The 22,268-nt window shown below is 39.8% G+C and overlaps 1 protein-coding gene across 1 annotated transcript in view; it reads left to right on the top strand.

The window, feature by feature from the left end:
* The window catches only part of ZNF366 (zinc finger protein 366), a 38,983-nt gene extending 18,300 nt beyond the window's left edge, over positions 1-20,683 (top strand). Inside the window, exons 3-6 of the mRNA XM_074813157.1 lie at positions 3,126-4,453; positions 6,622-6,813; positions 12,856-13,030; positions 15,519-20,683. Of these exons, the coding sequence (XP_074669258.1) occupies positions 3,155-4,453; positions 6,622-6,813; positions 12,856-13,030; positions 15,519-16,054 (2,202 nt within the window). The 5' untranslated portion in view covers positions 3,126-3,154 and the 3' untranslated portion in view covers positions 16,055-20,683. The remainder of the gene's footprint in view (positions 1-3,125; positions 4,454-6,621; positions 6,814-12,855; positions 13,031-15,518) is intronic.
* Positions 20,684-22,268: the final 1,585 nt, after the last annotated feature.

Here is a 22,268-nt window from a genome sequence, read left to right on the forward strand (position 1 = left end):
GACCTTGAAGATCTTCTAGTCCAGCCATTAACCTAACACTGACAGTTCCCAACTACACCATATCCCTCAGCGCTATGTCAGCCCAACTCTTAAACCCCTCCAGGGATGGGGACTCCACCACCTCCCTGGGCAACCCATTCCAACACCTAACAACCCCTTCTGTAAAGAAATACTTCCTAATATCTAGTCTAAACCTTCCCTGGTGCAACTTGAGGCCATTCCCTCTTGTCCTATCGCTTGTTACTTGGTTAAAGAGACTCATCCCCAGCTCTCTGCAACCTCCTTTCAAGTAGTTGTAGACGGTGATGAGGTCTCCCCTCAGCCTCCTCTTCTCCAGACTAAACAACCCCAGTTCCCTCAGCCGCTCCTCGTACGACCTGTGCTCCAGACCCTTCACCAGCTTTGTTGCCCTTCTCTGGACACGCTCGAGTAACTCAATGTCCTTTTTGTAGAGAGGGGCCCAAAACTGAACACAGTGATCAAGGTGCGGCCTCACCAGTGATGAGTACAGGGGGACGATCACTTCCCTGTCCCCTCCCCATAATCCAAGGGGCAAAGGTTAGCGACCTGCTACACCACTTAGACACACACAAGTCTATGGGGCTGAATGAAATCCACCTAAGTATTCATAAGGATCCTCACTGAGAGAGCTGGTGGAATTGCTCACTAAGATACTTTCCATCATTTATCAGCAGTGCTGGCTAATGGGGGAGGTCCCAGTTGACTGGAAGTTAGCAAATATGACACCCACCTACAAGAAGGGCTGGAAGGAGGATCTGGGAAATTACAAGCCTGTCAGTCTGACCTCGGTGCCAGGGAAAGTTATGGAGCAGATCATCTTGAGTGCCATCACATGGCATGTACAGGACAACCAGATGATCAGGCCCAGTCAGCATGGGTTTATGAAAGGCAGGTCCTGCTTGACTAACCTGATATTCTATGACAAGATGAACCGTTCAGTGGATGAGGGAAGGGCTGTGGATATTTTCTACCTAGACTTTAGCAAAGCCTTTGACACCATTTCCTACAGCATTCTCCTGGAGAAACTGGCTTGGAGGGGTACACTTTTCACTGGGTAAAAAACTGGCTGGATGGCCGGACCCAAAGAGTTTGGTCAATGGAGTTAAATCCATTTGGTGGCCTGTCACAAGTAGTGTTCCCCAGGTCACAGTACTGGGGCCAGTTCTGTTTAATAGCTTTATTAGTGATCTGAATATGATCAAGTGCGCCCTCAGTAAGTCTGCAGACACCAAATTGGGAGGGAATGTTGATCTGCTTGAGGGCAGGAAGGCTCTACAGAGGGATGTGGACAGGCTGGATCAATGGGCCAAGGCCAATTGTATGAGGTTCAACAAGGATGAGTGCCGGGTCCTGCACTTGGGTCACAACAACCCCCATGCAATGCTACAGGCTCGGGGAAGAGTGGCTGGAAAGCTACCTTGTGGAAAAGGACCTGGATGTGCTGGTCAACAGCCGACTGAATATGAGCCAGCATTGTGCACAGGCAGTCAAGAAGGCCAATGGTGTCCTGGCTTTTATTAGAAATAGTGCGGCCAGCAGGACTAGGGAAATGATTGTCCCCCTGTACTTGGTACTGGCAAGGCCACATCTCAGATACTGTGTTCAGTTTTGGTGCCCTCACTACAAGAAAAACGTTGAGGTGTTGGAGCGCCTCCAGAGAAGAGCAACAAAGCTGGTGAAGGGTCTCGAGCACAAGTCTTATGAGGAGCAGCTGAGGGACCTGGGGTTGTTTAGCCTGAAGAAAAGGAGACTGAAGGGAGACCTTACTGCTCTCTACAACTACCTGAAAGGAGGTTGTAGTGAGGTGGGTGTCGGTCTCTTTTTCCAGGTAACAAGTGATAGGACAAGAGGAAAAGGCCTGAAGTTGCATAAGGGGAAGTTCAGGTTGGATGTTATGAAATTTTTTTTCACCAGAAGGGTTGTCAAGCATGGGAACAGGCTGCCCAGGGAAGTGGTGAGTGGTTGAATCACAGTGTGGATGTGGTGCTTAGGGACATGGTTTATTGGTGGACTTGGCAGTGCTACAGTAACAGTTAGACTTGATCTTAAAGGTCTTTTTCAACCTAAATGATTCTATGACTCTGTGATTCTAGAGACCCAAGGCAAAAGGTAGCAGCCTTATTTATGATGAACCAAAATTCATAACCAATATTTCAATTGAACCCCAAACTCAAGAGAAGTTCCCTGCATGACCAGTGGAACATAAAATTTTGCTAGAAGAAAATTATTAATCTGCTTTGTCACACTGTAGCACCAGAAATGCTTGGAGCATTCTTAGGTGTCAATGTCTCTGAACACCTGGGAGGTTTTTGACATTAATTCTATATTTAGCTTTATAGTGGAGATTTTGCCCACCTATTTAGAAACACACACCCCCCCCTAGATTAACTCTATAAAACTGAATGTAATTTGGAGAGTCATCAAAGGTCTTTCCTCCCCCAAATCTGCCAGGTAAATATCTCTGGGATTAAAACAAAGAAAATAAATTCATGTCCGCCTTGTTATTACAATACAAAGTGAGAGAAGCCAGGAAACATGGTGCAAAACCTGATGGTACACAGTGTCCTTAGATCGCTTGGCCATTGTTCTCTCTCACAGCAGCGCATGTTAATGACACAAAGAATTTTAACATTTTTTGGCTTTGGCTTTTCATGTCAGAACCATAATAAATGTGCACATTATTGTTTGGATTGCCATATCCTTTAGATGCACCGCCAGTTTCTAGAGCCTGTGCATGCACGGCCAAGGACAGGATTTTGCCCACAAATAGCCTGTCTGAATCAAATTAAGCAGAAACTTTGTCATATATATTCAGCTACAGAGTAGTGTGTCACAGTAGAGCATGTTTATATTGCAAAGATGTTGTATGGGTCAAACTTGATTTAAACCACCAATCCCACCTCAAGAAGACCAAAGCTTCTTTGTTCTTCACTAACCAATATAATTCAGCTTTAAAAGGGCTTTGTTTTATATGGGCCTAAGACAATCTTAGTTGCATTTAGTTAAAAAAACCCAACAACATCCAAAACAGTAAAATAGACAAAAAAAATAAACCCAGGAGAATAGGGAGAAATAAAGAGATTTCGTTTTTTGTTTGTTTTAAGGAATTTGGGCAACACAGAAAAAATCAAATATGATGAAGAATGAAGAAATGAGTTTTAATGTGAACAGTACACAAGCCTCTCCCTTCTCCCGCTACCTGCAGCCACTGAGCCCTGTTACAAAGCGACAGCGAACGACTCTATTTGGTGAAGACTTCAGACCACACCTCTCACATTTCCGCTATGGCCCTCCTCCTCTTGGAGACATGGAAACATTCCAGGGATCCTTGGAAGGAGGGTCTCGAAAACGCAAGAGCATGCCAACAAAAATGCCTCCTTCTATTGTCCTTGAGGGTTCCTCATCACCACCAGACAGACCTGGAGATCACAATGACATAGGCTCTTCCAGTCTCCCGTTGGTGTTCCAACAGCCAGCACAGCCCAAGTACAGTTCCCAGATGATCGACCTCTGCAACTTCGGTTTTCAGTTCTGTAGAACTCTGGAGCACTTTGGAGCCAAACCCATTAAGCAAGAACCAGTGAAGCCTAACATGGCATGGCCTAGTAGCCCAGCATTCATGCAGCCTCCTTACCCTTATTATCCTAAAGTCCATCCTGGATTAATGTTTCCTTTTATTGTGCCACCAAATTTTCATTTCAGGAACCCATTTCAGATGAAAAGACCTCCAGAGCCACCCTTCAGGAAGGCTGAAGTAAGAGAAAGTGGTGAAAATAAACAGAAAGTGGAAAGAGTAGATGTCAACCTTCAGATAGATGACAGTTACTATGTTGATGTGGGGGGTGAACAGAAACGCTGGCAATGTCCCATGTGTGAGAAGTCCTATACATCCAAGTACAATTTGGTCACCCATATCTTGGGGCACAGTGGCATTAAGCCACATGCTTGCACCCGATGTGGCAAGCTTTTCAAGCAGCTGAGCCACTTGCACACACATATGTTGACACACCAGGGCACTCGGCCACATAAGTGCCAGGTGTGCCACAAGGCTTTCACTCAAACCAGTCACCTTAAGAGACACATGATGCAACACAGTGACATCAAGCCTTACAACTGCAGGATCTGTGGCAGAGGTTTTGCCTACCCCAGTGAGCTAAAAGCACATGAGTCTAAGCACGAGAGTGGCCGAGAGAACATTTGTGTGGAGTGTGGTCTGGACTTCCCAACCCTGGCCCAGCTGAAGAGACACTTAACAACCCACCGTGGCCCTATACAGTATAATTGCACTGAATGTGATAAGACCTTTCAGTACCCAAGTCAGCTGCAAAACCACATGATGAAGCACAAAGACATCCGCCCGTACATCTGCACTGAATGTGGCATGGAGTTTGTGCAGCCCCACCATCTCAAACAACACTCCCTAACACATAAGGTAAGCCAGCATGGCTTGTGCTCTCACCTTGCCTCAGAAGGTAGCACAAGGACACTAAAGATACGTGTATGTACCTCCTCAGAAAGAAGGTAATCAGTCTATAGAGCCTCATGCTGGCCCTTCGCCAGCTGGAGAGTTTTATGTGGAGCAATAAGCCCCAGCAGTGCTGGCAACAGTAGAAGCTAGGTATCTCTGTCAGTCTTAAGAAAGTACACACAAAACCCACTTTGTTATAAACAGCAGTTCAAGTAAACCACCTGTATTACTTCCCAAAACTGTATTCACATCTCTCCGTTTCTGGGTTTTATCTTCAGAATGGCCTTCTGTAACAAAGCATAATCTTGTAGACCTGTGTAACCCCCTTTAAATTTTGACAGAAATTTTCTACTGAAAACCGCTTCTATTGCTTTGCTCCCTTAATTTGGAAGTAGGTGGATTTGCAGTAGACTGCATGTATGCAGCAAAAGAAAGTATATCATAACTCATTAGATTCTGAAGAATCATTATAATGAGACATTTAGGGGAAAAAAGAAAAACAACCTAAGAAAAATACTCCTTTGTGCATAAGTTATCCAGAATGTCAGTTAATAAAAGTAGACAAGCAGGACCATAATCCCAGCCAATTCGTACTGAGTGGTAGTCTTGTCACTGCTGACAGCAATGACAGGAGAGTCAGTTTAGGCTAGGAGAGGGCATTGGAACACCTCCCAGAAGATTGCTTTCAAAAATAGGAAAAATGTAACTGTTCCATTCAAGAATGTCTGAAATTGGCTTATCCACCTTTACAAAGATGTTGTTAAGACAAGTCAAAGCTCCACACATTTTATAAAAAATTTTTTCCAGCTTTGCATACTTTTCCTTTAACACAGCAATTTTGGCTTTTATGTGAAAAACATAAAAAATAGAGAAAGCTACAGCATTTCAGTCTTGTGGACACATTTTCTTTTAAATACCAACATCCCTTACTTCCACATTTGCTTTTTGTTCCCTACTACATAATTACAATTTCTGCTCTTTTCGGAGATTCCCTGGTCTCTGGATTTACCATGCAAAGTTCTACTACTTTAAGACTTGGTATTTTGTTGTCAAAGGAAATGCAATGCCCCTGAGCCTTTAGAGATCTTCTGCTTCTTTGTCCACAGCTGCAGGTGGATTCAGCTGTGAACATAATTCACAGTACTTAGCTGACCAAATGCAGCCTCACATCAGATAGGCAGACGTGTGAAGCCGCTGTTGGTGTTCACTGTTTTAGCTTTGCAGTCAACTGTGAAAATGACTGACTGGCACGAAAGTAGAGATCGTTTCAAGTCTTCTCTTTGATGGGGACTTGCAGGAGGAGTAATTGCTCTCAGCACTTCACTGGTAAATCCTCATTGGCTCCAACAAGTTATACTCAAACTTTTATAAGTGTTTAGTGGTAAATTAGTCGATTTTCATAGTATCTAAATAACTTATTGAGGAGCTGGCAGTTAGACCACATGAGTGTGAGCAAGGATATTGAATTATGCATTAGTAAATTGACTGGATGGCATAAAAAGTGCTAGAAAAAATGCTCTGTAAACACCAGGTAAAATGAGATCACTCCACCAGGGTTAGTGCAAGGCCCATTAAGAGTTAACAGTTTTTTCTGTCATTGAATGTAACATGTATATCCTTATTTGGTGGTATTGCTTACTATTTCTCGATTACTTGAGATTCTTTTCTATAGCCTTCTTCAAAACAGGGCTGTGCCTTTTTTAGAAGCCAATGATGTTCAATTATCAAAGGCAAGCACTACTTTAGTCTCTTCACTGGTTAGCTTTTATTCTTGGTCAGTAAGTGTGTACATTTGACCAATACATTACATAAGCAGGAGAGTAGGACAGAGAAGCTCTGCTCCTGACTATGTCTCATTGATTTGTAAACTTACTGATAGAAGGAAAACTCATTATTTCATTAAAATTACATTTTGTTTGCCTTCTTGGCTTCTCAGATTCTTGTAAGAATTTATGAGAAAAAAAACCCACATAAATATCTAATACTTGAGCAAAACATGTTAAAAGTTAAATAATTTATTACCTGCTTTGTTAATGCAGAATGAATAATTCATATATTGCTGTACTGAAGATTAAATTATCTAGAAAATTTTCCATCTACAGAATTTTCTGATTTTTTTTCTTTTCTTACAGGGTGTTAAAGAGCACAAATGTGGAATTTGTGGCCGGGAGTTTACTCTGCTGGCCAACATGAAGCGACATGTCTTGATCCACACCAATATCAGAGCCTATCAATGCCATTTATGCTTCAAGAGCTTTGTGCAAAAGCAAACTCTCAAGGCCCACATGATTGTTCATTCTGATGTCAAACCCTTTAAATGCAAGGTGAGTGTATTTTGTGGCAGAGTCATTAACCCACTAGATATTTCTGTGATATTATCATCTCGTAATATGCTAGAATTAGAAAAACAAGACTTGCTAACACATTCTGCAGTTGCATTTAAATTAGCATAAACCAGTCTGGTTTTCTTTCTTTATTCAGGTTCTGCTTACATAGCACAAAATAATGGAGGTAAATATCTGTGGTTTACAGATATGTCTCCCCCTTCAATATCACTAACTTTCATCCTCAAATACATTTTTTGTTTCATGAGCATTGCCATGGCTGTTTGAGGTCAATAAACATATCTGACATTTGCTTAATACAGCCATCCAGAAAAGGAGTCTAAGTGCTTAGTAGCTTGAAACACTGACTAAAAATATAGATGAAGTCATGCACCCCACAGAGGACCATGGGAAAGCAGCAGCCACGACTTCAGACAGTGATGCTATGCAACAGTTCAGGGAAGGACTCAAAGACAGACACAGTAAAATACAACTGCAGAAGGAATTTGAATGGGCCAAGTGTAATAACCAAACTGAAATTCAGGGCAGGACATCAGTATCTTAATAAAACAGCCTCCCAGACCATCTGGCCTTTTTAGGGTCCTGTGCAAATTCCAGTTTGCTGCCTCCCTCCGGCACACTAGAGGCTGACATTCCCTTCCCATCCTCTCTTCTTCTCCCTCCCCATAAACCTTTGAGGCTTTGGCTTTCTTGACCTCATTGCCCTCTACAACTACCTGAAAGGAGGTTGCAGAGAGCTGGGGATGAGTCTCTTGAACCAAGTAATAAGCAATAGGACAAGAGGTAATGGCCTCAAGTTGTGCCAGGGAAGGTTTAGACTAGATATTAGGAAGTATTTCTTTACAGAACGGGTTGTTGGGCATTGGAATGGGCTGCCCAGGGAGGTGGTGGAGTCCCCAACCCAGGAGGTGTTTAAGAGGCGGGTTGACATAGCACTTAGGGATATGGTGTAGTTAGAAACTGTCGGTGCTAGGTTAACGGTTGGACTAGATGATCTTCAAGGTCCTTTCCAACCTAGATGATTCTGTGATTCTGACTGTGTTTATCTCTAATATCTTCCTTATGAATTAAATATTCATGTTTATATTCTTACTCAGTACTGGACACTACCTCTGTTCCTTTTACTGCCTACCTGTTTCATTGTTATAGTATTATCTCGTGAAGTCAAAGGTTGTAGGCTTTATTCCCACTTTGATCTTCTCTAAGAGGGTTATAAATACAGAGTGGAGCATATTACCCAGTTTATGCCTAAGTAACTGAAGATTGATCTGGAAGCAATTTCTAGAACTCTTTCATCCAACATCTTTATGGAATTAAATATTTTCTTAAAAGGAACATTTCATTGAGAAGCAGAGCTGGCTGAAAAATTTTAAATGGAATTATTTTCTCTGGAAAAATGTAGAAGTTCAAAATGTCATAAGAAAATACAGCATTCAGTGATAATTTTAATAGTAAAATGTCAAAATGAATATTTTTGAGTTCTTCACTTTGATTACTTTGAAGCATTTAACTTTGAAAAAATAATAAAGTCTTTCAACTTTAGTGTTTTGTTTAATTTTAATTTACGTCCTCTTAAAATGTTATTTTGTGTAGTAGGATATGTTATTCTATATGAGTGAAATAATTTCTGTTACTGAAATGCTTGGGTAGTTCTGTGTCAAGTCTGCTGGAGGCTTTCATTCTCTGAGAACACCTGCAAACCTTTTTGCTGCCATTTGGTCAAAGCCCTCTTTCTCTGATCCCTCAAACTTCAGAAAAGAAACTCAGTTGTTTGATCAGCTGTTCTAGATGCAATATCTGTACCCATCGTATTTTTTAGGTATGTGCAGATTAGCTGGAACTTTGTGTTCAGGTTAAGGTTTGATGATGACAGGCTATTAAAACTTGGAGACAGCAATAGTTTGAACGGGGAACTGGAGTACTACCTGTATGTTTTCTAGCCAGGAACAAAAGCTCTACAGGAACACCTGGGTTTTTTTTTTTTTTTTACTTCTCTGTCTCCACCCAATGTTCCTAGGAGGAAAGAAACAAGTAAGCACAGTGGAACAGTTTCTGCTATGGTTGAAGGGGTATGAATCAACATCAGCGCCCCTGAACAAATGGAGACTGTAATAACAAGCAAAGGGAGAATCAGGTATTGCTCTTCCGTATCAGGAAAACCCTTGTCTCTCTGACAGAACCCTTGAAAGACTCAAGCAAGTGTTTCTGGCTGGTATTCAGGGGGTTAAGGCAATGACCAGATAGCAGCCTTTTGGCACCAAGCTCCTCCTCAGCAGAAGGAAGGATATAGCTGTATGAACAGCCTGCTTAACAATGGCTCACATGTCCCCGGGGAACCGCCTGCAAATAGATTTCATCTTGCTTTCTCTTGTACTTTTCAAAGCTTCCTGTTTTCTCACGGTCCTTTTGGACAGTTTACAGTCTTTCTCCCTCTCCCTCTCTCTTTGAGGAAAGGAACACCCTTCTTATGAAGAAAAAAAAAAAAAAGAAGAAGAATGCAAGGGAAAGAGAGCACAGCAGTTGCCTTTCTACTTCACCACATGCAATGATTTTCTTTACCTTTTTCTCACAGCAAAAGAAAACATGAAGCTTTCCTATGTGTCTAATCACAGCTAAGCACAGACTATCTGAAGTGAGGGAGTAGCAAATAGTTGTCCCTTCTGTTTCCTCATCCAGCTGCAGCCTGTTTGATTTTTCTCTGAAGAGTGAACTTCTCTGTAGTGTTTAAAGGCCTGAGCCTGTGCTGACTTGTTTGTTTCTGTTAAAAAAAACCCACTGAAGAGTTCTGAAGGAGTTGCACCAACTGGTGCAATAGCACTAATTCTGATTTGTAGAGAAAGCTTCCATGAAATTTATAAATGCTTTTAGTGTTGAAGCCAGCTATGTTTCAGATCTTCAATAAAGAATGTGATGAAGTTTTCTCCAGCTCATCCAAATACACCTTGCAACAGATGTTTGAACTCTACTTTCTTCCCATCTAAAATCATGGGTTTAGATCAGAAGTCAAAACCAAAGAAAATGTGAGAGATAAGTACTTTGGGAAGAGACTGACAAATCTGGAAGGGTGATACTTCACATGGTGGCTTACGAAGACAAAATCTAATGTTGAACTCTTTCAGATTTTCTAGCAAACCATACTGAAGTCCGTTTCACCAGCCAGTGCAACAAAGCGTGTTCAGCAGACTTGCAGCTGAGGTCATTTTCTTCAGGGCTTGAACTTTATTTTGTCTAAAGTAAACAGCCTAACAAAAGGTGCACAAGTAAGCCATGTTGTTCCTGCTATCCCAAGATCTCTTTTATAAGCTTTGCATCTTCCTGAGTGCTAACGTGCTCTGTGGTGAGTTCTGCTGGAGCTCCCTCCCATGCAACTGGCTCAGGGTCGTCTTTCACACTTTGTTCATCAGTGCTCACACCCCTGCCCTGTCACAGAGAAAGAAAATCTTGTACACCTTCCTCAGTTTGGTCTACAGACTCAGAGTGTTCTTTAGGCACTAGCTGTGAACTCCAGCTGGCTCTGAGTTGCTGTCTTCTATCATGTGAGCTCAAAACCTGTTCCTTTCACCTTCTGGATCATTGACATTCATCTGAAAGTTGTCTTGTGCCTTTTGAAAAGGATAGGTTACCCAGAGACCATGCCACACAGAGCCACTGTTCCAAAAAAACCAATTTTCATATCTGCATTTCTCTCATTTTCCTGCCACACCTCTCCCCTCTAGTACCATTTCCTCATGTCCCCAGAGGAGATTTTAGGACAAGAACACATTACACTGTGCATGACTTCGGGAAATGGAAAACCTTCCCTATTTATTTAGAGACACAAAACTTTTATGCTGTAAGGAACTATCCTTTACGAAGTCCCCTGTCTTTTCATTATGAAGAAAGGGAAGTAAATGTTGCCTTGACAGAAACAAACAAAAAAAATGCTCCTACTAGAACCATTCTAATACTCAATACCTTATAAAGATACAGATTTGCATGAAGTACTCTAACCATACACCTGTTCAACCTGATTTTCCTGGATTACCAGTTTAGATAGAGAAGTAAAAACCTAGTTATTGGAAAGCAAAAGTTGTTGAGAACAGACATCAGCCACAACACAAGCAGATAACTAGAAGATTTCTGCTAAGAAGTATTAGAGAAGTATTATTATTATTATTGGCATTCTTGTAGCCAGAGAAATATTGACATGTCATAGGTCATTCCAGCAGCTGTCAAGATATAATCAGCTGCTGTTCTTCTTGTGAGTTTTCTGTGCTCATCAGTGCTTCTTCTCCTCTTTGTTTCCTCCGAACACTTTGAGTGTTTTTTTGGTGCATTAATTTCCCTGACTGTAAGTCATCCAACATACTAACTTTATTTGAATGCAAAGAAGAGATAGTCCTCTTTCCTAAGTAGTTGGATGACCCTTGGAATCAGATATCTTACTTCTACAAATTAATAACTCATTTTCAGTGGCTATTTTTCTTCTCCCCCTTGCCCCCCCCACTGTCTTGGTAAACACTTTGCTGATAAATTTATTTTCTAGAATGTTCGTTTTAGCAAAATCACAGAGAGGAAATGACAGAAGAGAATTTATGCAGCTGAAGTAAATTTTTTTTTTAAAGCAAGTGAATATTTCCAGACTTTCTTTTTGTAGCATTGACTCAGTTCTAGTTTTTGTTTAAAAACAATCCTCCTGCAAATTTTTATATTAATGAATTGCTTCCATTTTCCCTCAAGAGATGGTTTAAAATGCCAGGGATACAGTACTGTTTCACCAAGGATCATTCCACTATCTACACTTCATCCAGGTATTCCAGGTGATGGCTTTGTGAATTTGAATCAAAAAGTATTGTTGCAGATCTTCTGTACTACTAAAATAAATTAAATCAGAAGTCATATTAGACCAAAAATTTGGTGAAATCTCAGTAATTGCTTCTTACTAATTTTCTCCCAGATGAGCATGCTGCTTGATGGAAGTTTCGGTTACTTAGTAATGGTGATTCTGGCTCATATAGTAATAAAGAATGTAAAAAAATTAAATCTGGTCATAAAAGTATTTGTCTAAAACCATTCCAAAAAAAGGAGCTGAAGTAGAAACCAAACACAGAAGTTTGTGGAGGATGGAAATAGCCACTTGAATGTGAATAAAATTTTAAATCCTGATAAAGAAAGACCAGAAGACAAGTAAGACTAGAAGCTTGTAACAGTGATGTCAAATTCTCATGTCTTGAGAATTCATCTGATTTATAAGGGAGCAGACTACAGAAGGAGTCATCTAGATAAACAACAACAATGAAAGCAAAAACTTTATTGTTTCATCAAAGGGAAACTTGCATGTTCAACGGCTTGAGCTGGCAGGAACATGCTTCAGGGAAAGCTGAGTCATTCTTGCAGCCCCATGACTGTTTAAATTCCAACTTACTCACCAGAGACACCGAAACACAGAAGTTGGTAAGCAGAAGATAAGAGGATCAGAGAAAAATAGGGGAGCAAGAAACAAAGAAAAAAAGGAATTGCTTTTTCTAGCTTTAAGCAAAATGTGCAGCCATTTCATTTCCACTTAAGAAGAAGTAATATTCTGCTTGACTGTTTCACAGAAACCCTTCATTGGTTTTATTTTGTATCTCCATATCTGCCTGGCTTTGTTCTTGATTAAAGGCTAGATTAATAAACTGCAAACTAAATGGTTCACCAGGGCAGAAAGTTATACTTTGAAATTCATTCAAGTTAAAAGCCTTCCAGATTATACACTTAAGCTTCTCCCCTCCTTACAACAACATTCCCTGCTTTTGGGAAATACTTGACTGTGTGTCCTAGTCACCAAATCTAAAAAATGGCAGCAGTGCAGAAGGCCCTTGATGGATCAGACTCAACTGCATATTCTTGTATGTAGGATTTTTGCCTGCATCTTTGAAAAACAAATTGCAGCCAGAAGCTGCCAGGTCTCAAGTTGACAAAAGTAGGCCCTATTTTCTTTTAAAATGTTCTCCTCGGAAGTATCCCTTTAACTAATAATTTTCATTTTTACTGTTTTTACAGCTGTGTGGAAAAGAATTTAACAGAATGCACAATTTAATGGGACACATGCACTTGCACTCAGACAGTAAGCCTTTCAAGTGTCTTTACTGTCCCAGCAAATTCACCTTGAAGGGGAACTTAACCAGGCACATGAAAGTCAAACATGGGGTCATGGAGAGAGGATTTCATTCCCAAGGTAATATTTTTCAGGACGGTTATTCTCTCAGAGATTTGAAGATGCATATCAGTAAAGCCAAATGGGCTTTGTACCACAGATCCATGACATTGTACCATAGATTCAATGCTATTGGAACAGATTGAATCCCATAAGCCTAGGAGGTTGTTATTAGCTATCCATATTACTCCAGTGCTACACATCAGAGATCCCCAAGGGAGTGACCCTTGTCTCAGAGACCTTTCAGACTATATATCTGATGACAGAGAGGTACAGACTGAGGTGGAGGAGTAGATGGAAACAAAATGAGACAGTATTTATGAGCACAAAGGAAATAATTTTAGCACACTACGATGCTGTTGTCAGGTGTTAGGGGATTTATCAAGCCATACCAAACGTTCTTGTACTTATGCCCAGGGCTCCCCATCCATCACTGTGAGTAGGTGCAATATCCACAGCACCACAGAGCTTCTCTCAGCATGTGTGTATCCCAAGACACAAATGGGAGTGAGCTGGTGGAGACTCAGCCTTAGTGAGACCGCGGTACATGTAGTTGGCTAGGGAAATAATTGGATGACATGATCTTCCTCACTGAAGTTGTAGTTCCATTATTTTTGAATACATGTTACAGTTTCAAGGGACCTGATTCCCAGAGACTGACAGACCACAGCTTAGCAGCCATGGACAAGCAAACAGTTTTCCCCAGACACATCTGATTAGAAGTTTATATTTTTTCTCTCATGTTCAAGCTACATCATAAATCATAAATTCACTCAAAGCTGACTGAAGCAAAAAAACGAGAAGATTTCATGGGTCTGGCCCACTGCTTATTGGATTCCAGTCTGGAATAGGATTGGAAGCCTGAATGGATATATGTCCAGGAGCCTTGGTTATTCTGTACCATATTGACATAGCTGAAGTTAGGCAAAAGCCATAGGCTCAAGACCCAGTTTACAAGGAAGCATGTGAACAGGAGACACTCCTCCCCCATCTCAAAGTATATAGATTTTTGACTACCCAGGGTATCCTGCAAAGCATTTCCTATCTCCCACCTACCACATACACTTCCTAAAGTCAGCATCATGTGTGACACATGCTAACTCTATCTAAAGTAGTGGGTGAATTAGGCAGGATTGTTTTGAGAGTTTGAGTATCCAAGATATTTTGTTTGTTAAGAATTTCTGGGTAAACAAGGCTTTCATGGTTAAGATTTCTTGGTGTTCCTCAAATTCAACCTTTAGGACAACATAACATGTGTGTAAAACACATACTCTAATGATATTTGGCATAAAATTTACAAAGATCCTAACAGGTAATGAAATACATGGCTCTTTTTTTCCTGTAAATCAGGTGTCAGCACCATCTTAGTTACACAATTACTTGTAATTGAAGACAGCCTAAGAACTTTACAGTGTACAGAGATTTTTCAGCCGTTGAGGCTTATCAGACACCAGACAATTTGTAAGGGCTGCCACCTGCTCATGAACCATTTTAAAAAATAAAACCTGTTGCAAAGTAGAAGCTTTATCTAGTGAGGCTGCATAGACCCTGCAGAAATTGGATTCAATTACTGAGAGAAAAAAACCAAAACAAAGCAAGTAAAATAGTGGCTTTCATAGATATTTTCTATTGGGTGAAATCCTCACCCCAGTACTGTCATTATTCTTTTAATTAAGATGGACTATGCCAGCAGTTTCTGAATCTTCTTTGGTACGTGCCAATGTTCAGAGCATATTTGAGTCCACAGGTGCCTCCTAGGTAATGCCTGGATTTCCAGCAAGAGAGGAGACACTCTGACAAATATTAAGACACACCAGATCCAGAACAACTCTCGAACTTACACTGCACTACTCAAAATCATCATTTATTTATAATGATTTCCTCAAACAGAAGCACTACCTAGTGCATGGAAATTTTCAGTGGCATGAATGACTTCTCAGTGGTTGAAAGAAGAAAAATTAAAGACAGTGGAGGACATAGACTGCTGAAACTTGATTGACTTTTCATTTTTAAAGTAGTAACTCTGAACCACATTTTCCATAGAATGCATTAACATGTTTTTGATCTCTTCCACTCCTCTGGAAAAAAAAATGTACAAAACCTGAGACTTTGATTATGACCTGTGATGCTTTAGATCAACTTTTTCATTAAAAAAAAAAAAAAAAAGGAGGAGGAAGTGGGTAGGTTCACTGGCAGATACACTTTACAACAGGCCAGGCCACTTCCTTTTATTCCTAGCTCCCTCATCAAGTGCCTGGCATGTACAGCACAATGTTTTATGTGTCCTGACCTGGTGTGAAGTGTATACAATAGTACTTATTTTAACAACATCTCAAAGGAGATGCCATGAGATATAAACAGTAAAGTACTTGGAGATAGCTGGGTGGAAGACAAAGGTGAAGTATGAAATAGAAGGCCACCTCAAGTTTTGTTTTTTAACCATGTATCACACAGTAAAATTTCCTGCATATAAATTATTCCTTTTTTCCTCCCCTCAAACTACTACAAGGTTTCGGAAGAGGAAGAATTGCTCTGTCCCAGACAAATGTCTTGAGAAGCTTGGAACAGGAAGAGCCCTTTGATCTTTCCCAGAAAAGACAAGGAAAGGGAATCTCATTTCATTTGGATAGCGAGAGCGCCAAGGGAAGTTCATGCCAGGAAGAAGAGGAAGACAACTGCTATGAGGCAGAGCGGTACAGCCCTGACATGTACCACCATGATGACAACAAGCTGTATGTGGCTCAAGATCTCTCTGGCAAACCTGAGTGCATGATGAAGGACTTCAGAGAATCCTACTGCAATGAGACGGAAGAAGTGCTAAACAAGGGAGGCCTGGAGAAGAGAATGGGAAATTCAGACAAACAGGAGAGCCAAGGAGAGAGAGACCTTGCAAACAACAGAGAATGCCTCAGCTTTAGATCCTTTGAAAAGGCCAGACTTGGTCACTCTCTCTCTGAATACTTGTATTTCAAGCACAGGAACAAGAGTTTGAAAGAATTGCTGGAAAGAAAAATGGAAAAACAAACAATGCTTATAGGCATTTAAAATGGACATTTTAAAGCAGCTGAAAAATGGGAACCAGATAGCTTTTAACATGAACTGTAATTTAGCAAAGCCTGGAATTTTGCAGTAGTCTTTAGAAATAAACAAGCCAAATTAATAAAAATAATGTAAGGTAAAACGCGTACAGTAAAAGAGTAAAGCAGTCCAAGGTCATCAATAAATGCAATAGATACTGAACAATAACATTTTTATACTTACCCACTTAATGTACAAGCAGACAGTGGGGTGAGTATAGAAGTTGATTTCCTTTATCTGGAGTGGTAGTGACTTATACACAATTTTCTAGTTACCAAAAACCAACATAGTTTAGTGTCTGATTTATTATCTGACTAAATATATATGAACACTTCCAACCATATGCTTCAGAAAAAAGTCTGAAAATACTAAGTATTTCACAGTATAAGCAAGAGTACTATTAAATATGGTGTGCATGAGAGTACTGTCACTCTCAGAACTAACACAGTCCAAATACTTTCATTTACTGAAGTGACTCTTAGTTCAACCACGTAAAATGAGAAATGGGAAACAAATTAAAAAGAAAAAAAATAATGTCTTGTGAGATCGTGAAGGGCAGCTCTGTAAGGCTTTGAAAGGACTAGGATTTATTATGATCACATAAGCTTTTCCTCTGGCACAAAGGATGTTTGTGCTTTGCTGTGTTTTAGTCAGTATGGGAGTATTCAGCAATTCTTCAAGTGAAATAGCGTTGACTGTGTTGACATTTTGTTTTACTGTCTGCTCAGACCAATACATCTAATGAACAGCAGCAGCGTGTAGCATTTACAAGTCTTGCTGTAATTACACATAAAGAAATACAAGTAATTTCATTGAGAATATTATGCCATTTTGCCAATACAATTAATTTAATTGAGAATATTATGCCATTTTGCCATTTATCTCTTCAGTTTATCTTGGTTAGCAAGGATGATTTTGAAATACATAGGTCTGATCAGATTTTATTTTTGAAGGTATGCCAAAAAAGACCCCTTACAGGGCAAGCAGTACCTGACAGAGGAAAACTGGTTCTGTATTTCCTCTTATCGGAATCAGACGTACTCCCTTGTCAGCATGGTTTGACCAGTAAACTCCAGGCCTTTCAGAAGAATTCCACTCATGCTGTTTTTACTGATTAATTCCCAACTTTTCATCCTCTGATTCCCATACAATTATGTTCATACCAAAGATGCTAAGAGCACATTCTATTAATCACATGAATGGTTTGACCAGTGCTTTGATTCCTGCATCTTCAAGACAGATGACAAACAGCCCTACACCATCCTATTGCTTATAAGGAAATAAAGATTAAGTCATTTAATTAGTCCTATGTCATTCTGACATCCCAGCTCAAAAGGTTGAAATCCATATACATGGTACATCTTTTCCAAATATTATTATCTTCTTCACCTACCTGCCAAGTTCTTGAATTGGAAGACCTTGTTAACATGCCCAATATATAGCAAGTTATAATTAAATATAGTCATATACTTATGGCTTGCTAAGGCTAGAGTCATGTAGCTGCAGCTCTCTACCATTATAAGACACCACTCACCTTACAGAACTAATGATTGTCACACCTACCAGTTAATCAGCATTCACAGGGTAGCAGCCCTTCTTCACCATATAAAACTGGATTTGTATAGTCTGAGGTTGCAGAAGGTGGTTTCATTTTTCAGGGCTCAAACGCCGTAATATAGAGACTCTGAATGAAGAGCAGGAAAAGCTGTTGATAAAAGAAGCTGTAACATATAGGTGACTCTTCTAAATGTAATTAATTCTACAGCTGATGTACATACTTTTCTAAAATTAAAAGGGTATACCAAATTAAAGTGGAATATAGGTCACTTCAGGCCTAGAATTAATGATGTCTTTCAAAATGAGGTGTATTTCAGAGGTACGTAGCCATGTGTTTTCAGTGATGAACTGTTTTATCATATACATTCAACTTCCTTGCTTCCACTGCAAGGTAACTCCTCTTGGAGCCATCTTGATTTCAAGGGAGATGTTGTGGTCAAGCAGAAGAATCTGAAAATTTTCAGAGTAATGTGTGTAACTGCATTCTTTCTTAGACTAGAAGGGAAATGATCAGGTAGAAATTCAGCATGGTCTAAGAGGTTGTATCTTAGAAATGGGAACAAGTCCTTTGGTTACTTTCTTGGCAATATCTTGTCTCTGCCAGACAAAAGCTCCTATTTAAGAACACATACAGCCAAGAGCTGGGAGCCACTGACTCTTAGTAATGTCTCTCTCAAGGTGGTGTAGTTTCCAACTGTGCATGACTCAAGATCAGTCTACTCCACCTTTGCAGCCATATTAGTTCCTATGATAAGAGGAATAAGCAAGGATTTAGGAACCTGGTTGCAATTTCTAGAATGGTGATCATGCAGATGAGTTGAACCTAGCAAATCCCTTCACTTCTGTGATGGGTAAAGCAGAAAGGCATGCAGCCCTTCCGTTGTAAAGTCCTGTTGTCTATGCATTGGAGAGTGTTATGGGACAGCTAGACAATCCTTATTAAGAAAGAAACAAATGATTACGTACCAAAAGCACTTCAGGCAAATGGAGCAAAGGAAACATCTTCAGAAGACCTCAGCTCCCAGTAGATAACATTACAACCACAAAAATGATGTCTACTGGAAGTATGTAGTCTAGAGTTCCCTTACAGACCTCGTAAGGGAATGTGCCAGATGTATCCTTAGGAAAGGAAATCACTGCAAACAGTTCAGGGTTGTCTGAATGGTTAACCCAAAGTCTTTCAACCACACCGTCACTGTGGTTTAACCACTTCTACAATCCCACTTCTCATGGGAGCAAAAGCAACTGCCAGTGACATACAGGCAGGTGTCAAGGAGTAGAGGTCCCCAGAATGGCAATGCTATTTGGGAGTAATTCATGTGAATCTCTTTTCCTTCATTCTTCCTAGAAAGTGGAGAACATTCCATTACAATGAGGCCTTGAGACTGTGCACAGTCACATAGTCGCACTAAGATAATTCACAGACACCTAAGGATAACTCATGTTAGAATAGAAAAGGACTCATCTAAAACCCTGTCACCAGTCAGAGGAATTGCAAACAAAACTATTACTGAGATAAGGAGACAGTGTCAAGTGACCCAAGCAAAGAGATTGGGAGATGATAGTTCTCCCTACTGCAGAACATAATGCAGCTGAGTCTAAGACACTTGTTACAAAGAGGCCCCAAGGGACAAATTAAAAGTGAAATAACAGCCTTCATTGTGAAGCACCTTGCTTTTCAAACATAAGTTATTTTCATGCTATTTACATTGGCATCGCTTTGGGAACAGACAGTAACAGCCTTTGCTTTTTAATAGCTTTGAAAATGCTTTATAGAAATTTGCTCTCATAATGAAGTTATTTCCCATTTCTAATTTTTGAGGGATTAGCTTCCTTGTTTTGCTTTGAATAGAGGCTCAGAAGTCCTGTACCTTGGGGGACACATTTTCTTTTTTTTTTCCCTCCTTCCTAATATGAATCTATCTAACTTCTTGCTATGTTGTGAAAAGAAATGTATTTATCTGACTCTTCTCTGCTGTTTGGGTTTTCAGCTTGTGATAACACATGAAATTAAAGCCCAGTCTTCACCACCTCTATATTAAATTGCATCCATATAATTTCCCTGCATTATTATATGAAGCCTAACTTTATCCTCTAGGAGAGTATCAGAGCAAATAAGAGTGGCCACAAACTCATACAAGTGAGGTACTTTCCAAACTCATACAAACTGAGGTGCTTCAGGAGACGATGCTGAGGAAAAGTAAATAGCCTACATCATAATGAGTCTGGGCAAGTGAAGGCATGTGGTTTGTCAAATTAGAAGCTTTTCTGCTGTTAAGGGCAGCAGGGAGAATTCTGCAAGACACTGTACAAACAGAGTAGGTGGATGAAAAGTCAGAAGTTGGGTTAATAAAATTTGAGGGTAAAGAAATACAACGTAGTTACTGAGAAAGTGAAGTTGTAGGTAACTCTGGAACAAGCTGTTTTGAGTCTGGCCACCAGGACTCAGTCATCTCCTTGTGAACCTGAGTTCTCCTGGCTGCCGGGCAGCCTCCCATCTGTGAAGACAAAGGCAAGTGTTCTGTGTTCAGCAGCTCAAAGCATAAAACACTTTATGACAATATTATAATAGAAGCTTATCCTGCGCTGTGTCCTATAAAACATGTTACTGGAAAGACCAAGTAATGCTACTGCACCCACCTTTTTTACAATTCTGTGTTGGTCTACTAGCTATTCTCCAATTTCTCTCTTCATATGGTGCTGCTGGACTCTGCTCTCATGTGTACAGTTAAGAAGTAATATAAGTACTATATTTATTATTCCAATAAATTTTTAATAATTATTAACAGTTTTGAAAATAAGTCATGTCTGCTTAGCTGAACAAGATGTAACAGAGCTAACATTTTGTACTCCTAACAGATTTTGCCCATAATGTGGTGTATATTTATTTCACACAGAACACTGGGTTCCTATTTAAAGCCCCAACTCAAAAAATGGACCAACTATCTGTGAATATTTAGTTTCTGGCTTTCTATCTCAATAGTAAAAGCATGTATGATGTATTGTATTAATTTAAGCAAATAAATATTTACTGGAGAAGCTGCTGTACTTTGTGTTGAAATGGATCCAGAGTTCCTGGCACTCTAGCTATTTTATATAGTAAATGCATCGTTCTGGTCCGACATGGTCATACATCATGCAGCACCAGGGAAGAGTGGTCCTTGTAAAGAGAAGCCTATATCAATGATGGAAGACTAGTTAGAACACAAGGGCAGATGAGCTGCCATGTCCTCTGAGGTAGACAGATCACTTCTTTATTATTACAGACTGCAGGGAGGACATAAAGAATGCTCTGGGATGATTATGATATTTGTTAACTTGACTTCAAACAAACTAAAAAAGAAAGATGTAATCCTTATTTTAAAGATGTTTCAAAGATCTGCATCATGTTAAGAGAGGAAAAAACAACCAGACATGTTATAAGATTGAAGTTAAGAAATTAGGAATACCTCTATAACTTAAGGAATAAGCAGAAGACACTGAACTCAGAAGCTCAGAGTTTCTTCTTCTAATGGAAAGCAGCACTTTTAAGTGATGAGTAAACTCTTGGATTTGTTTATTTTAATGACATCCTGATGGAATTGAAATCATCAGACTCCACAGAAAACGTTTTATGCTGGTTTTGAGCACAGAGAGAAAGCTACTGGAATGTTTGCTATAAAATAACTCAAGTAATAAAGAAAATAGAGTTATTCCGTTTCTAATTCTCAGAGGTACATACCTTAAGAAGTACAAGAAGGCTTATACAAACACTAGAAATATATGTAAGAGGCTAAATGAAACAGAACTAAACCTTTTTTCTTTTCTGTTTTCTTATTTTCTATTTTTTCCCTTCTGTTTTGATTGCAGGTAACAAGCACTACGAAGATTATAAGCTTCCTCTACATGAGGAGAAGGATATATTAAGAAGTGATCTAGTTCATTCCCATGTGACTCAGTATCAGTGAATCTCCAAGTTTCCCCTTTGCCAGTCACAAAACTATAATTTAGAAGAACATATGTTAGGTCCTTTTCACAAATTTCCTTTTCATTTTTGTTGAAAACTGAGCTATGCTCACTTATGTCTTCAAACAAGCAGAAATGAAGTAGAAGAGAAAGATAGCTTCTCAGATGTTCCCAGGGGCCTTTTCTATGCCTGTAGTGAAAGGGTGGAAGGCCAGTACATCTAAAGTATTTTCATGGAGACAGCCAAATTAATATCGATACGACAAAAACTGGTGAATCATTAAAAGGAAAAACAATCCTAGTTAGATACAAATGATATGGGATATCTCTGAGAAGATCAGGTTACTCTCAAATTGCAGTGTGTTAGACCTTCAACAGATTAAAACCCTAGTTTAAGTAAGAAGGCTGCATACAAAACCTCTTGCCAAATTCGTCCCATTAATACACTCTAAGTCTTGTGTAGTGATACAGGTAAATGTGTTTGCCCACTGGTTCATGAGGCAAAAAACTGATCTATCTAACTGATCTTTCTACCCTATGGGAAGCTATTATAAAATTAATGGAGATTGGAACAGTATAAAGATGACAGACAAGGTGTCACAGAAACGTCTCTAAAAGAAATATAGTTTAGCAAGATAAGTGGCAGATATAAACTCAGAAAAATATCTATCAGTACAGA

This window comes from Strix aluco, chromosome Z (assembly GCF_031877795.1).
Source record: "Strix aluco isolate bStrAlu1 chromosome Z, bStrAlu1.hap1, whole genome shotgun sequence".
Lineage (NCBI taxonomy): Eukaryota > Metazoa > Chordata > Aves > Strigiformes > Strigidae > Strix > Strix aluco.